This window comes from Gopherus evgoodei, chromosome 4 (assembly GCF_007399415.2).
Source record: "Gopherus evgoodei ecotype Sinaloan lineage chromosome 4, rGopEvg1_v1.p, whole genome shotgun sequence".
In the NCBI taxonomy this organism is placed as follows: Eukaryota; Metazoa; Chordata; order Testudines; family Testudinidae; genus Gopherus; species Gopherus evgoodei.
This window is the reverse complement of record NC_044325.1, coordinates 9,742,075-9,761,760: the sequence shown is the minus strand read 5'-3', so window position 1 is coordinate 9,761,760 and position 19,686 is coordinate 9,742,075. Positions and strand designations below refer to the sequence as shown.

Below are 19,686 nucleotides of genomic sequence, written 5' to 3'. Positions count from 1 at the left end.
TTTAAAGGACAGTTAGTTTATTTGCAGCCATTGCCACCAGGTTGAATACTAATAAACACTCCTGTTGCTTGCTTTGAGGTCTTTCAAGCCTTCTGACCTCTCCCTTGGGAGCTATCTCACTTCTAAAGTGACAGTCTAACTCTTCGGGCTACATGTAGTCAAACTGATAATTGTTTTCATGGCCATATTTTAAAAATCTAAATTAGCTGCTTTATGTACAAAACGAATCACTTGGGTGAAATCCAGAGCCCATTGAAATCAACAGCTTGGACTTCAATTGAGGCCAGGATTTCACCATTGGGCCCGATTCAAAACCCATTGAAGTTAATGGGAAGATTCCCTTTGGCTTTAATGGGTTTTGGGTCACGGCTTTAATAGAATTCAATAGCAATTTCAAAGAGTTTATCTCCTGGTTAATTAGTATAAAAAGTTTTCCATTATATGAGAATTAAGTACCTTAGTACAGTAAATTTTAAGGTCACATGGTATTTAGAAGTAACAGTAAGCATGATATTTTTATTAATGTGTACTGTAATAATTGAAAAGTAACCGAGAAGTTTGATTTGTGTGCATAAGGTAACTTTTAAATTGAAATATTGTAATTTTGTTTGATGGAACTTGAATCTTAGCTAACAGCAATTTTAATTCTTTTAGGATGCGAGATACTGCAAGAAAAATAGAAGAGAAGTACTTTTGCAATATTGCAACACATGTTGAATTTCTGCCTGTTGAATGGAGATCAAAACTTGCTCTTGATGGAGGTACAGTCACTGAAAATATGATTTTTAGGCATGCACAAGTGTTTCCAATATAAATCACTATTTTGTTAAGTTCTCTTTGGGACAAATATGAGAAAAGTGGATACTTAGGTTGACTTGAAGTGTTAATTTCAGTACTTAACTCCTTTTAGATGTATCATTGATCATAATTTTGTAATGTGTTCTCAGAAGTATGTCGCTATATTCTGGATTTTTTTCAACATTTTATTCGTCAATATACCTTGTAAGACTTTGAATCTAACACTTGAGTCTCGCTTTTTTCTAGACACCGTTGATTCCATTACTCCTGATAAAGTACGTGGTTTAAGGGATATGTTGAACAGCAGTGCAATGGATATAATGTATTATACAAGTCCTCTTTATAGAGATGAAGTAAGTGTGTTTCTTGTATTTTGCTCTAGAGCAAGGCAAATAATGGCTGAAATGAAACTGCACTTCAGAATTTAAACAAAATTTTACACCTTCTTCTAAAAAGAGAAGGCTCATTCTGGGGTGTCTATGAACTATAAAAAAAAAAACTTGTTGAATATGGGGATCTTTGTGTTCAGTTTAGTTAATATTAATAGCTCCCAGAATTTTGCTAGGTCCTGTACAACACAAATGGGTTTCTGTCCTAGAGTGTGAAATGCAGTTCAGACATGGTGCAACACTGTGGTAGCAAAACAATAAAGGGAGGGTGTTAAGGATAGGTTCCAGCAATAAGATTGTGGCATCTAGCACTGGTTCTTGCACTGTGGTAAGGCAGAAACCTTGATGCATTTTTTGTAGGTCATTTTTGTAGGTGTTCAGTTGCTTTGAATATCTTCAAACTAGATATTCCGTTGTTTTATGAAAGAAGCTACTAGTTAGACTTACAAAAGGCCTGTATTATGGCAAAATCATTTATATGATGAGGTCTTTCACAGTGCGGTGTAGACTGTGATGAGGCAATGTAGGTTTTCAGTGACAAACATGATAGTACTACCTGAACGGGGATTCCAAAGAGGATGGAGCTCGGCTGTTCTCAGTGGTGGCAGATGACCAAACAAGGACCAATGGTCTCAAGTTGCAGTGGAGGAGGTCTAGGTTAGATATTAGGAAAAACTATTTCACTAGGAGGGTGATGAAGCACTGGAATGGGTTACCTAGGGAGGTGGTGGAATCTCCATCCTTAGAGGTTTTTAAGGCCCAGCTTGACAAAGCCCTGTCTGGGATGATTTAGTTAGGGTTGATCCTGCTTTGAGCAGGGGGTTGAACTAGATGACCTCCAGTGGTCTCTTCAACTCTAAGATTCTATGAGTACTACAAAAAGTTGTCAGCATGGTAAAGACAGACATCTAAATAATTTTTAAAAATTCCAAATCTTATAATTTGCTGAGTGTGGTTTATATTATATATCCCAATAACAATACTGAAATTTGTATCTGACAATTTTTAATCAACACCGTTTATGAGCCACTTGCTTCTGTCTGATTTAGCTTTTTAGTATTAGAATGTATAGGTTCTTTTCATCCTAGAAAAAGAAAAGAATCAGAAAAGTAATCAGTTATCACTTGTTTGTGTTGAAATGTCTTTTATTTTAAACCACTGTTAACAAAACACAAACATTTTGGGGAGAAACATTTCTGTACTTTGTTATACATTCTCATGTTGAGCGGTGCCGTAGGCTATATCATTAGGCAGTCCAGAACGTAGCTTCTTGATTGATTCTTTTTGTTATATTTAAAGTATTATTTTTTTAAGAAACTGTGTAGCTCTCAATTTTTTAACAGATTTAAAAATTTTATTAAAGCTAATGTTAAAAATATATAAAATACATAGGTTGGGAAAAGAGTGTTTTGACATCTGGGTATAGAGTTTAAATTAGCCACATATATAAAGTTAGTTTTTAAAAGTCATGAGGTACAGAGAGTACATAATCAGCAATAGCCCAAATTTAGGTGAATACATTTAACAATACAGTTTAGATATTAGAATCCTAATACTCGGGTACATCACTCATGGAAAGTTATACAGAGATTCGGTTATGGAAAGCAAAATATATCAATGAGTGGAGGTTGTCCCTCAGTAATTGAGAATTAGGTTGGTTTTCCATTTAGAAAATATAATCCATGAGGAAAGTATTTGTTACTTTCCTGACTTATTACACTGCACTTTACCTATAATGACAGGAAAGATCCTTGTGTTTAAGTTCCTTCTCATCCTTTTAGCTCGTTTTCAGTAAGCTTGTGATGCATATTATCATGCAGAGCACCTTGTTGAAAGAACTGTATTTTGGCAAATGTTTTACTATATTGCTATTTTGTGATATCTTGTTCAGAGCACTTATTATAACTTAAATTAGCCTCCTTGCTGTATATTTCTGTTTTCATTGTATTCATTTGGTCACTTCCTGTTTGGAATTAGCATTCCTGTTTGCCGAGGTTTCTCTTCAAGCAGCTCACTGTTCTAATGCTTTTCATCCAAATATCTCAAGGTACTTTACAAGCAACTAATTAAACCTCATTATGTCCCTGTGAGATAAATTGAGCAATGAGTAGTGATCAGTTCAGCCATATCTACTGCGGAGGAAAGCAGGAGCTATTCTACCTAGCAAATCTACATCACAATTTAGAACAGAGTAGAACTAGTGTAACTGCTGCATTACAACTTTTGACCCTTCTTGTAAGTAAACTGACCATATGGATTCATGAACAGTAGCCACCATTTTATTTCCACTCTCCTCTCACTTATTGAGGTGTCATGTCACTTAGGGTACATCAGCGCTACAGAGTGTGGGGGGGTTGGGGGCATGGGCACACAAGGGAATTAATTACTGCATGCATAGACATGGGCTTCAGTGCAAACTATACAAGCCCATCCCAGATCCTGTGTAGTTACTCCGGTAGCCAAGCACAGGCTGAAGCCTGCACTGCCACAATGTCACTGGTATTGATACCCAAGCTAGCTAGATTGGGTATGTCTATATGTGCCCCACACACATACCTTCCCACCCACCCACAAATTGCACTATAAACATACCCTCAGTCCCAGTCAGGAAGCTGCACACAAACACACTGCTAATGTAGATGGATTGCTGTGTTGAATACTATGACAACATGGTAGAAGACTTCCACCTCCAACATTAGTTGGCATTTTTCTGTAACACAGTGGCAGAACTCCAAAAGTTGCTTCTGATTTTAACTGGATAGCTGGCTGATATGAATAAGTCATGTAGCATATTATTTGCATATATTAATGTTTTAAATTAGGTAGAAAATAGTGGGAAACTATGATAAAATTTGTTGTGATATGCAGGTATCTCCTACAAATATGTGAACAGTCATCACTTACCTTAATACTCTCCTCTTTGGTGTCCATTTATCGTAGTGTGACTTTGTGTGAAGATTATTTCAATGGGTTTCTAAGTTTCACAACCATGTAACAGTAGCTTTGTGTTTCTTTAATAAACAGTTTTGAAAGAGATTTAAAAAATTGACACAATATAAATTTAGCATTTTGTCACTATCTTCTCTTGTTAAATGCTCATTTCAGTGATCTGCACTATACTTAAACTATCCAAGCTGATTGTAATCTGTACATTATTTATATATATTTTTCTTGGCAGAAAATGTCCTCTGAATACAGTATAAATAGTAATTTGCACATTTCATTCAGGGATATCTAAACATTTTCTCTATATTAAGCCTTGCAACACCTACCCACAGTTGGTAGGAGCTGCTTATGGATCACTTTACCCACTGTTGAAATGCAGCCACTGCTAAGATTGAATGCTGCAGCTATTTAACAAGAACATAAAGCAACATTTCCCAATAGCTTAGGACAGGAAGTGAAAAATACTGTAACCAGTTGAAACTACAGAAGAATTGAACAAATTAAAATTTGGCCAGGATATCATGATTAACTCCTCTGTTCTAACAGAACATTTCATGAAACCTCCATTTGACTACAAGTGTTTAAGACATCTGTGTTATGTTTCAAAGAAACAGTGTCCCCTATCACTATATTAGGCATTGGTTCAGTATTTAAGGAAATGTGCCACCTACGGACAGATGACCAGCTCTGCTTCTGGAGCTGCTAAGTTTTTCTCGAAGGTCTCCCGTCTGGCCATTCCAGCCTGTATTTAGTGAGATCTGAGGAATGAGGACTGCAGACTATATAGAAAACGGAAGATAATGTGCTTTACTAGGCCAATTAATAAACTAAAATGCACAGATTGCATATCCAGGAGATTCCTCGTGCAGGCATTCCCTAGTCTTCCTTGAAATTACTTGATATTTTCGTAATATCTAAATATTCAGTAATAATTATTTAATAGCTATACTCTTGCAATTTTGAACAAAGAAAAAATTAACAACCTTTGCATTATTAATATCTTACAAATTACTGTATTAAAACCCTGTTTATAAAGATGCAATAGTTTGGCACAAGTCTTGACAGGCTTCATAAGTAGTATTCTTTTTTTAACATCCTTTCGTATTTTAAAGGATTATTCAAATGAAGATTAAGTGTTATCAATATTTCAGAGTACGGACCTGAAAGGGAGAAACGTCTGTGTTATTTTTGGAACTTGAAACCTCGAGTATTCAGGAAATATTTCCAAACTACATCGCACCAATAGCATAATCTTTAACAGCTAGTTTTTGGAGTACCTAAAGAGGATAAGCTGAAAAGGAACCCATTTTCCAATCTTTTCGCTGTCTAGACTATATCTTCTCTGTAGTGCCCTCTTGATGTCAAGTTTACCTTTGAAGCCTGCTGACACTGCAAAGCGTATCTGGCAGCAAGAATATGCACTTGTTTTTGTGTGTTTAAAAGTGAGAGGTTTGTGAAGCCAGAAGCTCTAATTTATACTGATAACTGAGATTGATGCAATGTTGTGTTTGCTTAGTCTGCTGAACCGAATAGTTAAAGAACTGCTATACAGGTTTTTCGCTTCTACTTAATTTATCTGCTTGTCCTTGAATGTCTTCTCAACTTTGTAATATGCCAGTATACTGGATGTGCCTGTACCAAAATACTTAAATTTAGTCCCAAATGACTGTAGCAGACAGTAAGATTCTGAAAATGAATTTTTCAGTTGGCCAGCCTCAACATTTCAGCAGAATGAGGTGTTCTGCAGCAGAGAGCAGCTCCTTTGAGGTGAGAGGAGTAGAACAGCGGTACTTCAGGAAGCTGTGCTGTTTAGACGAGGGGAAAGCAAAAAAAAATGTGGCTTGAAGTTGGATCAGAAGGCCTTGAAACAGGGACAGCAGAATAGAATGCCCCTGTCAGAAGTCAAGAGACTTGAATGGCAGTGTACACTTTAGTCCAATGTGATAAGCCCTGTAGTTATCTTTGTGACATCCTCTCAGCCTTTATTCCTCCAGTTCAGATTCAAGGGGCTACACCACAGTGTGAGTGTTAATGTGCTTCTCAGGACCTTTTCAAGCTGCTTGATTGTCAATCTGGTTTATAGATATCTTCCCCTTGAATTTTATCTGACTGTCATTATGGCTTTCCATGAGCACGTAGAAAGCCCTTACTCAGGTTCATGAAGGTCATAGTGCGTTTACCCTCTCAGTTGTGAGATATAAGCTGATGACCTTTTAGCAACTTGATCCTGTGAGGTCAAGTTTCTTGCTTTGTTTGTAAATGTGCCTAGATTTTGGATGTCAATTGCTACCATATATGGGAAAAACTCGGAACTTTATTTTCTGTCCTTAGTTTGCAAACTAACCGAGCACCATCTAGTTATTACAAATACTGTCTTCTGACTCTTCAGCAAATATAAAATGACCTGGATGCTCACTGGCATCTGATTGACTGTGTGTTTGTCTGACAGTGGGATCTACGAGATGTGCACATAACTTGGGTATTACACAGAGCTTATTGTTGGACTTAACCATGGTCTTGTTTGAGCAAAGTTCTCCCTCTCTATCTGGTTGAAAATGCATAAAATCCTGTCAAGTATGTAAATGTTGCCTGACTGAATGATCTGTCAATCATCGAACAATTTTCAACATAGCTAACTACTGTTTTTGCTAAACCATTGCATCTTTTCCAACAATCAGTGATGATGTATCTGCTGAATGGCTATCCCTGTAACAACATCGTGGATTGTGTTGGGTATGAGAGATGCTGTCATGAAGTCTAATTTGACAGTAATGATAACTGATGTATTGAATTTTTCAGATGTAAAGCGACGAGCACATGCTGTGCTTTTAGCTGACCTGTTCTCTGGGTTGAAAAAGGCCAGATATAAGGCAGCTTGCAATACACGCCAACACAAACTCCACCTAATGCAAAATATGTGGTTTAACCATAAAGCAGAGGGACTACAGGCCCTTGCTGATAAAGGTGACTCCAACGGTTTCTATGATGTGGTCAGAGCTGTGAATGGCCCTGCCTGATATGCCTTGACACTGCTAACAAGTGCTGATGGTGAATCTCTCATCAGAGATCATTCTGCTATACACCACCAGTGGCTTGAACATTTTATTGAACTACTTAATCATTTCTGTTGAGTCTCTGAATAATGTGTATAAACTGTCGGCAGCTGCTGCACTTGCCGATCCACCCACGTGAGCCGATGTGTTCAAGTAATGAAAAATAATAAATCCCCGAGTCCTGATGCCATTCCAGTGGAGGTTTTCAGACATGGAGGAAATCTTTGCATTGACGTGCTCTGTGAATTTTTCTTACATCTAGCTTCAAGCAGTTATTCTGCAGCAACTGAAAGATACCAACATCTCAGAGTGTAAAGGCTCTGAAAGCAATTGTGGTAACTACCACAGTGTATCTTTACTCTCTGTGGCCAGCAAGATTCTTGCATGGCTTCTCTTGACCTGTCTTGTGACCCAAATCAACAACATTCCATCTCCATCATAGTGTGGCTTTTTGTGCTCAGCAGCACACTGCTGACGTGATTTTCATCATTCGTCAGTTACAGGGAAAATGTTGCAAAAAGCACCAATCTTTGTACATTATGTTTCTAGATCTGTATTCAGTGCAGTCAACCTCACTGCCCTCTGGAAATTCCTCACTAAATTTGAGTGTCCAGACAAATTTATTAATTTCATTTGGCAGTTCCATGGAGGCATGGCTGGAAGAATTAGCGTCGATAGTGATCTAACAGATCCATTTCCAATCACAAGCAGGGTGAAGCATGGATGTGTCCCCACTCTGAGCCTTTTTGGTCTATTCTTTGCTCAGGGCCAGAGGAAGCCCTTTGTGGTTGCCCTCCACCCAAAGTTGAAAAAATCCGGTTTCCTGATTGGTCCTCTGGTCAGGTGCTTCAGGTGAAAGAGACATTAACCCTTAGCTATCTGTTTATGACAGTGGTGCTTCAAATGACATCTTTATGCACTTCTGCATTGGTAGGTGTCACCAGAGAACAGTCTCGGTATTCTAGAACCACTCTGAATGAAGTTCAGTCAGGACCCTCTTATAATGTGACTATCTCTCAGGGCACACTCTCACTAGGGCAGGCCTCCTTGGGTCTGACCTCAGAGCATTCAGCACTCTTGTTCACATCATGAGCTCCCTGCACTGATTCCACCTGGATAGGATGCCTGGGGAGGCCTTACACGCCCCCCAAAAGGGACCATGCACCCCAACTTCACAATCAGCAGAGATTCTCAGCCAGCATTGTAAAACAACAGTTTATTAGTCATCTGGAACAAAGTGTAGAACAGTTCTTGTTAGCACAGAAAGTAGGCAGTCAGTAGAAAGTAGTTTCAGGAAAGTCCATCTTGTGGGAGGGGATCCAGAGCCTTGGGCTCTCCCTTCTGAGTCCCAACCTAGGAGACTGACCAGCTTACAACAGCCCACCCTCTGTTATGCTCAGTTGCCCCTCCTCTGTCCTTTGTCTCTTTCCTGGGCAAACGGATCACCTGGACTCTTTCTTCAGCCCTTGGTTCTCCCGCTGGTCAAAACTGGCTGGCTCCTAAGACTGGGTGAGCCTCTGGGCCATCAGTTGCTAAGTTACAGAGTGTCCAGGCTTTCTAGGTCCAGGCTGATATATGGCAGTCACACCTGCCCTCTCGGGGTCTCTGCAGCAATCACACACCCTTGTCCCACCACCTAGATACTTTTGTGACACACCAGGGAAATGGGCACGCTAGCTGTTTGCACCCCCTGCTGTAATACCAGTAACTTCCTGAATGAGTAAACCCTTATCCCACCTTGCACAGGCCCACAGCTTACAGTTTCTCGTCAGCCCCCTAGACCTTGCCACTTGCAGGTCTACATAACCCATGGAGTGCTTGGAGAGTATATGCTGACTCTCTCTAGAAACAAGAAAGATGGGGATTCCCTCTTTAAGGAAGAAACCCAAACAACTGAAGTATTGTAATTTTTTTTATTGTTTTTTGTGTTACAGTAACACTCAAAGGCCCCAATCAAAATCAGGGCTTCATTATGCTAGGATAAATACAGGAATACATGGTTCTTGCCCTTGAAGAGCTTACAGTTACATTTGAAACAACCTGGGGTTTAATTTTTTTAAGAAACATCAATTTGAAATTTTTGGACCACTAAATATTAATTTAACTTTTCAATGATTGAAGAGGGAGAGCAGCACTTCAAAAAATATGTTGCTTAAAAAAATCGAGAAGTCAGCAAAGAAAACCACTAGGCTTTAACCTCTCTTTTGTGAATATAAAAAGTGATGATATAAAGACTGACAAAGCCCGCAGCATACAGAACAGTGTTCAGTTTTGTTCCCATTCTCATGGGAGTTAATATTACCCCCAAATCTAAGCATCTTTAAAATTGGGGTTTTTTTAAATCATTTATGAGGAAAAGGTAAAAAGTTGGATTTATCTAATCTTCTTAGAGAAGAGAATATTTTGAAGTAACCTAGCTGGAAACATTTATAGATTTCAAGGCCAGAAGAGAACGCTATGGTCATTTAGTCTGATCTGTATAACATAGCCCAATATTCAGTTATTTATTAGTAGTTGTAGCTAATGAATTGTTTGTATCTGAATTTTAAAAAAAGCAGTCTAGGAAAGGAAAGTCAATGGAGAATTAAAGCAGTACTTTTGATGTTGCCTGTGAAAAAATAAGGCCATTGATTTAAGAAGCATAAAGGAGTTTGTAGTGAATGCATTTTATAGAGAGGAGATGAGGTTTGTAACAGGATAAAATGACAAAACTGATTTGGTGGGATTAAAATACCTTTAACCAGATAAAGAATTTTCTCAGACCAAGCTCTCCTTTTGCTGGCCAGAATATTTCGTCCTTTTAAGATTGAGAAAGCTATTGAGAGTTAAATAATATTATCTTAATTTTGTGACATACACTGATTACCCAAATCATATCTTTGCTGGGACTTAGAATGTAAGCCGCTTTTTCTTTTCTTTTTTTACTTACTAAATACCAGAAGATTCAGTTATGTAATCCTAATGCTGCTATAGACCCGTGTAGTCAGAGGAAAGAAATGATGCTTTACAACTGCAATGAGAGGAGTTTTGTTATACAATAACTGCAAAATATTTGGGTACTCAGTTAATTCATGACACTTTAATGATAATGGTGACTGGAAATCTTACAGCTTAGCTATAGTAATAAATTATACTGTGCAGATAGGCTAGGTATTTAGTGATTTAGGGTTTAGAAACAATCTCTGTCAGCTGATCAGGTTGAATTACAGCCTTGTAATCTGGTCATCAGGCCTCTTTTGCTTCTGAATTTACAGCTGCCGAGAAGTCCATGTGCAGAGTTTCTTTCCTATCATACATACATTTTGGTGTGTTAGTTTAACTCTCCGATAACAGTATGATTTTAAAGACTAGATAGAAGCATCCTGTCAGGTGGATAACAGGATACTTCAGATGTGCTTGACAGGAACATACCCTCTTCTACCCCAAAATCTGTAGAAAATGAGAAATTCATAATATAATGCCATAAATGCCCGAAGGTCACTTATTGATGCAGATGTCCATGAAATGAAGGTGGGGGGGGGTCCAATTATATTTTTCTTCTTCCACAGAAGGTCTCTTCCATCCCAGTAAAAATGTAACACATAGGAATGGTGTGATCTGAGCTCAGGATTGTTAGGCGGGAAGTCTTGAGTTCTAATTCCATCTCTGACACTGATTTTTTTTTTTTCCTGTGCCCTTGGGTAACCCTCTCCGAATCAGTTTCTTTATCTGTAGTGTTATTTATTTTGCTTTCAGTAGTACCCAAATGCATTTGACTCAGTACAAACATCAAAGTAAGCAGTGTCCTAGCCTCAAAGAACTTACTTTGAAATTGAGATAATGCTTGCCTATTTCACAAGGCTATTGTAAGGATTCATTAATGTTTGTTAAATGTTTTGAAGCTGAGGATGTTAAATGATTACTGTCTGGCAGTGAAACATTCTGCTAACATTTGTAACTACAGCTGCCATTCATATTTATATGCAGTATCGATTCATAGAATACAGCATTTTGAAAAATGCAAGTTAAAAATGAGTTCTTGATCTCTTTTATTTTTTAAATTAAAATTCCTGTAGCAGTCTTGGGGGCATGGGCAGGATTGGTGTTTCCTTCGAGAAAAACTAGTTTAGGACAGGGTGCTGGTAAATACTGGCTTACACCAGGTTTAAACAAGGAAATGGAGAAATATAATTGCATCAATGTCCAGCAAGTTGAGCGAGCGTAGAACAAGTCTTTTTTCAAATTTTGAAAACATCCATTCAAAACGGGATTGGGCTCGGTCTATCCACTACATCAAAGCTGGTCTTCTGCTATAGAATGCTGCATGGCCAAATGGACCTAGAGTGGTAATCTGCAACTCTGCATGCGTCTGGTTCCTGCATGCTTCAAGCCCACAACTCTGCATTGTTGTTGTTTTCATATAATCAAATGTTTTTGACTTTTGTTTGTATAATATTGAAAACTGAAATATGAGTCCTTGAGAAAATACCAAACCAAAATGTATACAGGCATTCTGGTGTTCAGTATTATAATTACATATATTAGTATTACACCCAGTGCAGTTTTACTTTTTATTTGTGCAGCCCTGAATTAATCTACAAATCTGCTGCCTTATGTAACCACAATTTGAATATGTAACTAAAACTAAGTGTAATGTGGTGTGCATTAACCAACAGTTTTTTAAATGGAAAATGCTTTAAACTGGAAGTACCTATTTTTTCCCAAAGCCGTAAAATCCTTGATTTTACCTGGCAAAACCTACATCTGGTAAATACCAGGCCATCCCTGAATGGGGAGTGTTACTGTGCTTGCCCCTCAATGAAATCATGTTCTTGGCCACCCCTTATGCCAAATTCTGGAAACATCACTTCAGTTACTGACTGGGTTGGGTTCTGCATGTAGAACTGCTTTTATTTTGATCTCATTCCTTAACCTCTGTGGTTGTCAGTATTTCTGCTTAGGTAAGTTTTCTCCATGCATCTTGTCTTAGGAAATAGGAACTGAGAGCAGATTAGAAGTTTCTGTTAGGTTGAATTAGCATATTAAGAATATACCATCATTTTAGAACTACCATAGGATTAGTCTACTGCAATACATGCTTGTAGACTATACTGCATTATAGTTAAAAATTTTGATCCTCTCTTCTTGAGCATTGTTCTGTGTTTTCAAATTCAGTGGATGCCAGCTCCACCTATCTCATTTGTGCTTCTCTTCCAAAGAGCTTCTTTCTGCCTTTTGTGGGGCTTTTTATTCATTCTTTTTGGTAAAATAGGAAAATGACGCTAATTGCAGAGATGCCCAGTAACAGGAGAAATGTGACGGAGCAGTGTTCAGAGGACTTATTTATGGCATAGTTTAACCAAGCAGTGAGCAGAATAGTAAAGTTTTGATCAAATCAGGTAATACTTACAGCAGCTTAGAAGCAATTTTGGAGAAATGTTTTTTCTGGATTTTTACACACAATATCTTCATAAACCCCTTGAAGCTGATCAGTACTATTGAACACAAGGAGCTCTAAATAATCCATAACCATATATGTCATTAATCCATATAAAGAATAATACACAGTCTCAGCCTCAGGTGTGGTTGTAAATGCACTTTTCTGTGACACATCTTTATACAAGCATTGATTACATAATAGAACTGTTATAGTTAGATGATTGAGGCACATTACTAGCATGCAAAATTTTAATGCAGTCTTAACTGGTCCTTTAATATCACATTATATGAAGGAATCTAAATGTTGCTACATTTATAAAGCAGATTTTGGAAAAATACGTGAACTGCTGGGTAAACTACAATTAGGAAACTGAGATGAGTGACACTACTGGGAAATATTTAATCAGAAGCCTTGGATGTCATCAGCTGCTGTCAGCCTATGCATCACCACTCACCAAAAGCCCCAGTATTGGTTTTATGGGTGATTATGAGCCTGCTCTAATTCCTCATTTCCAGCCTCTTAAAAGGCTGGAGTTCAGATATTTGTCTCTTCTATATGCTGGGTGCATCTCAGGCCTGGTCTACACTACGCGTTTAAACTGATTTTAGCAGCATTAAACCGATTTAACGGCGCACCCATCCACACTACAAGGCCCTTTATATCGATATAAAGGGCTCTTTAAATCGGTTTCTGTATTCCTCCCCAACGAAAGGAGTAGCACTAATATCGGTATTACCATATCGGATTAGGGTTAGTGTGGCCGCAAATCGACGGTATTGGCCTCCGGATGGTATCCCACAGTGCACCACTGTGACCGCTCACGACAACAATCTGAACTCTGATGCAGTGGCCAGGTAAACAGGAAAAGCCCTGCGAACTTTTGAATTTCATTTCCTGTTTGCCCAGCGTGGAGCTCTGATCAGCACAGGTGGCGATGCAGTCCCAAATCCAAAAAGAGCTCCAGCATGGACCGTACGGGAGATACTGGATCTGATCGCTGCATGGGGAGACAAATCTGTTCTATCAGAGCTCTGTTACAGAAGACAAAATGCCAAAGCGTTTGAAAAAAATCTCCAGGCTACACAGTGCTGCGTGACAAGCGTAACAGAAAGCCAAAGAATCAAATGGACGCTCATGGAGGGAGGGAGCGGGTACTGAGGGCTCCAGCTATCCCACAGTCCACAGCAGTCTCCGAAAACTATTTGCATTCTTGGCTGAGCTCCCAGTGCCTGTAGGTTCAAACACATTGTCCGGGGTGGTTCAGGGTATAGCTTGTCAATTTACTCCCTCCTCCCACCACGTGAAAGAAAAGGGAAAGAAATCGTTTCTTGACTTTTTTCAATGTCACCCTGTGTCTACTGAATGCTGGTGATAGAAGCGATGCTGTAGCAGTGAAGAGCAGTATCCACTCTTCTCCCCTCCCCAGTGGCAGACGGTACAATATGACTGCTATCCGTAGTCACCATCAGCCCGTGAGTGCTCCTGGCTGGCCTCAGGTGAGGCTGGCCGGGGGCTCCTGGGTAAAAATAGGAGTGATTCCTGGTCATTCCCAGTAGATGGTACAGAACAGCTGGTAACCGCCCTCCTCATAGCAACTGGGGGCTGAGCTCCATCAGCCCCCTCCCTTTCATGTGTAAAGAAAAGATTCTGTACTGCCTGGACTATCATAGCAGCGGGATGCTGGGCTCCTCTCCTCCGCACCACTTAATGTTCTGCCTGGACTGTCATAGCAGCGGGAGGCTGCCTCTCCCTCATTTTATCTCACTAACAAGTCACTGTTTCTTATTCCTGCATTCTTTATAATTTCATGACACAAATGGGGGGGACACTGCCACGGTAGCCCAGGAAGGTTGGGGGAGGAGGGAAGCAACGGGTGTGGTTGTTGCAGGGGCAACCCCCGTGAATGGCGTGCAGCTTGTCATTTCTGTGGGATCTGACATGGAGCAGCTGTACTCTCTGATACACTGCCCCATATTCTAGGCAGGACTGACTCTATTTTTAGATACCATAAAGGAGGGATTGACTCAGGGAGTCATTCCCAGTTTTGCCTTTGCGCCCCTGGCTGACCTGAGCCAGGGGCACCCATGACAGCAGCAGACAGTACAGAACGACAGATAACCGTCATCTTATTGCCAATTTACAATGGCAGCAGAAGGTACAGAACAACTGATAACCGTTTCTGCTATCATGCAAAAGCAAACGAATGCTTCTGTGTAGCGCTGCAGTAACGCCTCTGTCAGCGGCATCCAGTACACATACGGTGACAGTAAAAAAAAAAAAAAAAAAAAAAAAAGCTGAACGGGCTCCATGGTTGCTGTGCTATGGCATCTGCCAGGGCAATCCAGGGAAAAAGGGCGCAAAATGATTGTCTGCCCTTGTTTTCTCGGATGAAGGAATGAGTGACGAAATTTACCCGAACCACCCACGACAATGATTTTTGGCCCATCAGGCACTAGGATCTCAACCCAGAATTCCAAGGGGTGGGGGAGACTGCGGGAACTATGGGATAACTACGGAATAGCTACCCACAGTGCAACGTTCCAGAAATCGACACTAGCCTCAGACCATGGACGCACACCGCTGAATTAATGTGCTTAGTGTGGCCGTGTGCACTTGACTTTATAAAATCTGTTTTACAAAACCGGTTTATGTAAAATCGGACTAATCCCATAGTGTAGACGTACCCTCAAACTCTTACACCAATTGAATGCTCATGGGAATCGGAGTTAATACTTCCGGGTCCGAGTTGGTTTGTGCATGGTACTCACTGTCTATCTTGGGCCCCTATTTAACCACAGGCAGGTGGCAAAATTTTCACTTTTTCACTTCCACAAAACGGACATGAAGTAGCACAGCTTCCCCCTTGCCGATGGCACTTATTGGTCCCAATCTTGGGGAGTAAGGGAAAGTCTTGATGATCACAGAGAAACGAAGAATCAAAAGATTCATGATTTAAGGCTCAGATTTTGTCATGGATATTTTTAGGAAAAATCAGAGACCGGTCATGGGCAATAAGCAAAAATTCACAAAAGCCCATGACCTGTCCGTGATTTTTACTCAAAATACCCCTGACAAAATGGAGAGGGAGGAGGGTCCAGCACCCACAATGGCTTGGCACCTGGGAGGTCTGCTGCGGGTCCCCCACTGCCCTTGGTGGCTGGGAGCTGCAGGGAACTCCCACTGTCTGCGGGGGCTGGGAGCGGCAGGATCCCTCTGTTGCCCAGCGGCTAAGAGCTCCGGGACTCCCCTGTTGCCTGGCGGCTAGGAGCTGCTGGGGACCCACTGTCAGCAGCAGCTGAGAGCTGAGGTGCTGCCTGCTGACAGCTCCAGACCCAGGGCAGAAATGTCACAGAGATCTCTGGATGTCACGGTTTCTGTGAGCACGGTTATAAAATTACTTTCTTACAGCTAATACTAAACTAGGGTGCTTTGGGAATTTACTTTGTGATGCCCTGGGTACACATGAATCCGCATCAGTCCACCAGCAAAGGCAGTTCTGAACCTGGATGCCTCCTGTAGTCTTACAGAGCTCCTAAGGAGCGCAGGGTGTGTCTTATTGCCAAGTCAGAGTGCCTGCATAACTAAGCTCTCCACATTTCCCCTAGCCATAGTGAATCCTGCTGTTCTCCTTGCTTCTTTGCCTCTCACAGATTCCATACTTTAATTCCTGTTCCCAGTCAAGGGTGCCTCTCTGCTGACTCTTGTACATTTTCAGGACAAGCTGAATATTTTAACAGATCCTTAGGTATCTTGGGGCCCTGTGCTGAGAGGGTACGCATGAATCAAACTATAGATGAGTAGGATGACTCATGGATGGCAGCTTGTGGACCCAGTGAATTCCAAAGCACCATAGAGACCCTGCTCCCTGACTGTTAGCACATGTCCATAAACATGTCTAAAGCCCTGGAAATTCCCAGACAGAGAACTGAGTTAAAATGGAGTTAAGATAGAGAGTACGTCAGAAATTTAAGAATAAAATCCTTAGAACGTTTTTTTTTAAACAGGAGATTTAGAGTCATGGTTAATTTGTTCTCTTTTATAAATGGTTATCTTTTGGACAGTTTTAAGTTACTCGTTGATAAAGCAAAATTCTCGAGTCACATTTAATGCATACTGGAATGGCCACATACACTGCCATGAAGCAGTTCCATCTTTGAACTCGTAGTAAGAACAGGAACAGGGAGATTAAGTAGATAATGATGAAATCTTAACACGTTTTCTTTCTTAAAACAGCTAGTAAAAGGCCTTCAACAGGAGCTGAACCGGTTATATATGCTGTTCTGTTCTCGGAATCCAGAGTTTGAAGAAAAAGGAGGGAAAGTCTCAATTGTGTCACATTCTCTTGGATGTGTAATTACTTACGACATAATGACTGGCTGGAATCCAGTAAGACTGTATGAACAATTGCTGCAGAAGGAAGAGGAGGATCTTGAAGACCGTTGGATGAGCTATGAGGAGCAACGTTTGCTTGAAGAACTTTACATAACTAAACAACGGTAATGTATTCCACATTCTCATTATTAAGGAGAAATCTGCGTCCCTAAATGAAACTCTTTAGGAGTTTTCCAGAGCTTACCATTACTTTTATCAGAAATGCCTGGCACTGTTATGCCAGTGCTGGCGTTGAATAGCAATTGTACATGGAATTCTCTAACCACAGGACAAACACATTAGTGAAGCTGTGAAAGGTAAGGGGAGCTGGGATCACTGACTGGAATTCTGAGCCCGTATCCTGCATGCTGTACCAGAATCAAACAGCTGGCCAGCAGGAATCTTCTGTTCAATGCCAGCTGATCAATTTGGGAACCACTTCCAGCAAGGGACAATAATGCAAGGCCCTCCAAAGACATTATTGACAATACTCTACCCCAATAAAGTAACTAGATTTGTGGCTGCACCTGCCCATGGGTGGGAAATGAGCAGTGATGCAGGGTGGAGTTATAGTTGGTATTGGAATCTTAGCTGTGAACTTCCTGAGTTTCTAGCACTTAGGTTTTTTAAATTTTTAAAGAACAATAAGTATTCTGAACCAGGTTTGCGGAGAGGGAGGAGGAATAAAGGTTCTCCTTTTAGGAATTGCACATGTCCTTTCCATTATAGGTGTATATGCAGTCGTTGGGAGAGTTTTCTCTTATCGGTACCTGTGGGGTGGCATGGTTACTGTCATTAGTACCCATTGTTTTTATAGGGCAGTTTGTGTTTAGTTTGACTTAACTTAGGTTTTTTGGGGGTTTTTTGTTTTTTTGTTTTTTTTTTGGGGGGGGGGGGGGATGTTTGACACCAGCTCCTAACTAATACTAATTAGTGACCTGCAGTCCAGCTGCCTTAAGTTCTTGGGGGAGGCTCATGTTAGTGACAGATGCAGTATCTCTAAGGCATTTAAGCCCCGATCCCAAAAGGACAGGGCAGCTAGACTTAAGTACCTGCTTAAGTTGGAATTGGAGCTTCATCCTCTATTGGAGCCTTCTTGCACAATCTGGATACGAAGTGCCTCTGTATCGGGCAGCAGTGCTCCTCCAGCCTTGGTTGTGCTGAGAGACAAATCAATTTCACTGGTGCCAAAGAAGAGGTAACACAAGTAATCTAAGGATTTGGTACTGGGCACCTCAAGATCAGAGGTGCAGAAGTTGAGCCTCTGCTAAGGACTCAGAGGTGTGCTATAAATGAGGCATTCTCCAGAACAACCCTCAGAATGGGAGTTTGTTGGATCCAGAGCCCAGTTAAGTACCAGCTTCACTATTGTCACCTCAGGTTCTAGTGCCACAAGACCAGAATACTTTCTCGGTACCATCCACTCTTGAGGTGTTTGTTGAATCTGTCAGTACCGCCTTCCCTGGGAATTCAAGATTCTTGCTTGGCATCGGCACTGATGGTCGCAGTTTCAGCTCCGCACCATGTGGAACTATCGGATTTGACAATTAGTGTACTGACTAAAATGGTACCATCTAGGGGAAATCCACAGAGCATCTCGCTGTCCCCTTCTCAAGAATCTGAGCCTACCTCTCTGGTACTGAGGGGACAGTTCCTGCATGAAGAAGTGGATTCTTCTTTGAATTCTAAAGTAGGTTTATGTGTGGCTGTCTGGACATATCCAGTAACCTGTATGCAGTGCCTGCCCACCCTGGCTTCAGCCTCTGTTCCAGCAGAGTACAGACTGCAAGGACCCTTTGTCTGCACACAGTTGGGGGTCAGGCCCCATATCGGTGGTTTTTGGGGAACCCACAAGGGTTCCTCCCTCAATCAAGAGAGTCCCCATATCCTTCCCACTCTACCTCCTTGGCTCGTCATCAAGAACGTCAGCGCCATAAACAGCCCAACCTTGGTAGTGGGCCGGTGTGCAAGGGCAGGATCCTTCTCTTGAGCTTCCCTGAAAAGAATTGAAACAGGATAAGCCCCGAGATCATTGGCATATTCTTCCTTAACCCGTATGATGCTGTCATGGTGGAGCCTATTTCCTTGCCACTGGATGACTGCAAAGCCCATCAAGAGTTGTTGCGAAGAATGTCTTTGGTTCTAGACATCCATCAAGAGGAGATCCAGGAAACGTCCAAGAGGCTTGTGGGCATTTTTAACAGCAGCAGCTCCATCAAGGATATCTCTGCCTATTAATGAGTCTGTTCTGGAGCCTTCTCAGGTTTTTTGGCAGACCCCATCGTCCTTGCCACCTATTGCAAGGATAGCGGAAAGGAGATACTACATACCTTCTCATGCGTTTTAACATTTTTACAGTCCGGCCTCTCAGGGCTCGCTGGTAGTATCTGCCGTTAATATAGGGGAGAGGAAAGGCACCAGGCATTGACACACAAAAATTAGGCTTGTTTAGAAGGAAGCTTTATTCCACGGAAGCATTACACTTTTGTGTTGTGAAACCAGCAAGCTCTGGTAGGACACTATGATTTTACTCAGTGGGATACAATTTTGAAGTTTAAGGATGAGCTCCCAGACAATATGAAACAAGAATTTCAGGTGATGATGGAGGAGAGCATGTTAGTTTCTAGAACAGCTCTGCAGGCTGGTCTTGATGCATCTGACTCTGCAACTCGTTGCCTGGTCTCCATCATCATCATGTGATGGTCCTCAT

The 19,686-nt window shown here is 40.9% G+C and overlaps 1 protein-coding gene across 1 annotated transcript in view; it reads left to right on the top strand.

Moving 5' to 3' along the window:
* Positions 1-19,686, top strand: part of DDHD1 (DDHD domain containing 1) — a 137,952-nt gene that overhangs the window by 85,197 nt on the left and 33,069 nt on the right. The window contains exons 6-8 of the mRNA XM_030562923.1: positions 655-761; positions 1,045-1,151; positions 16,839-17,101. Of these exons, the coding sequence (XP_030418783.1) occupies positions 655-761; positions 1,045-1,151; positions 16,839-17,101 (477 nt within the window). The remainder of the gene's footprint in view (positions 1-654; positions 762-1,044; positions 1,152-16,838; positions 17,102-19,686) is intronic.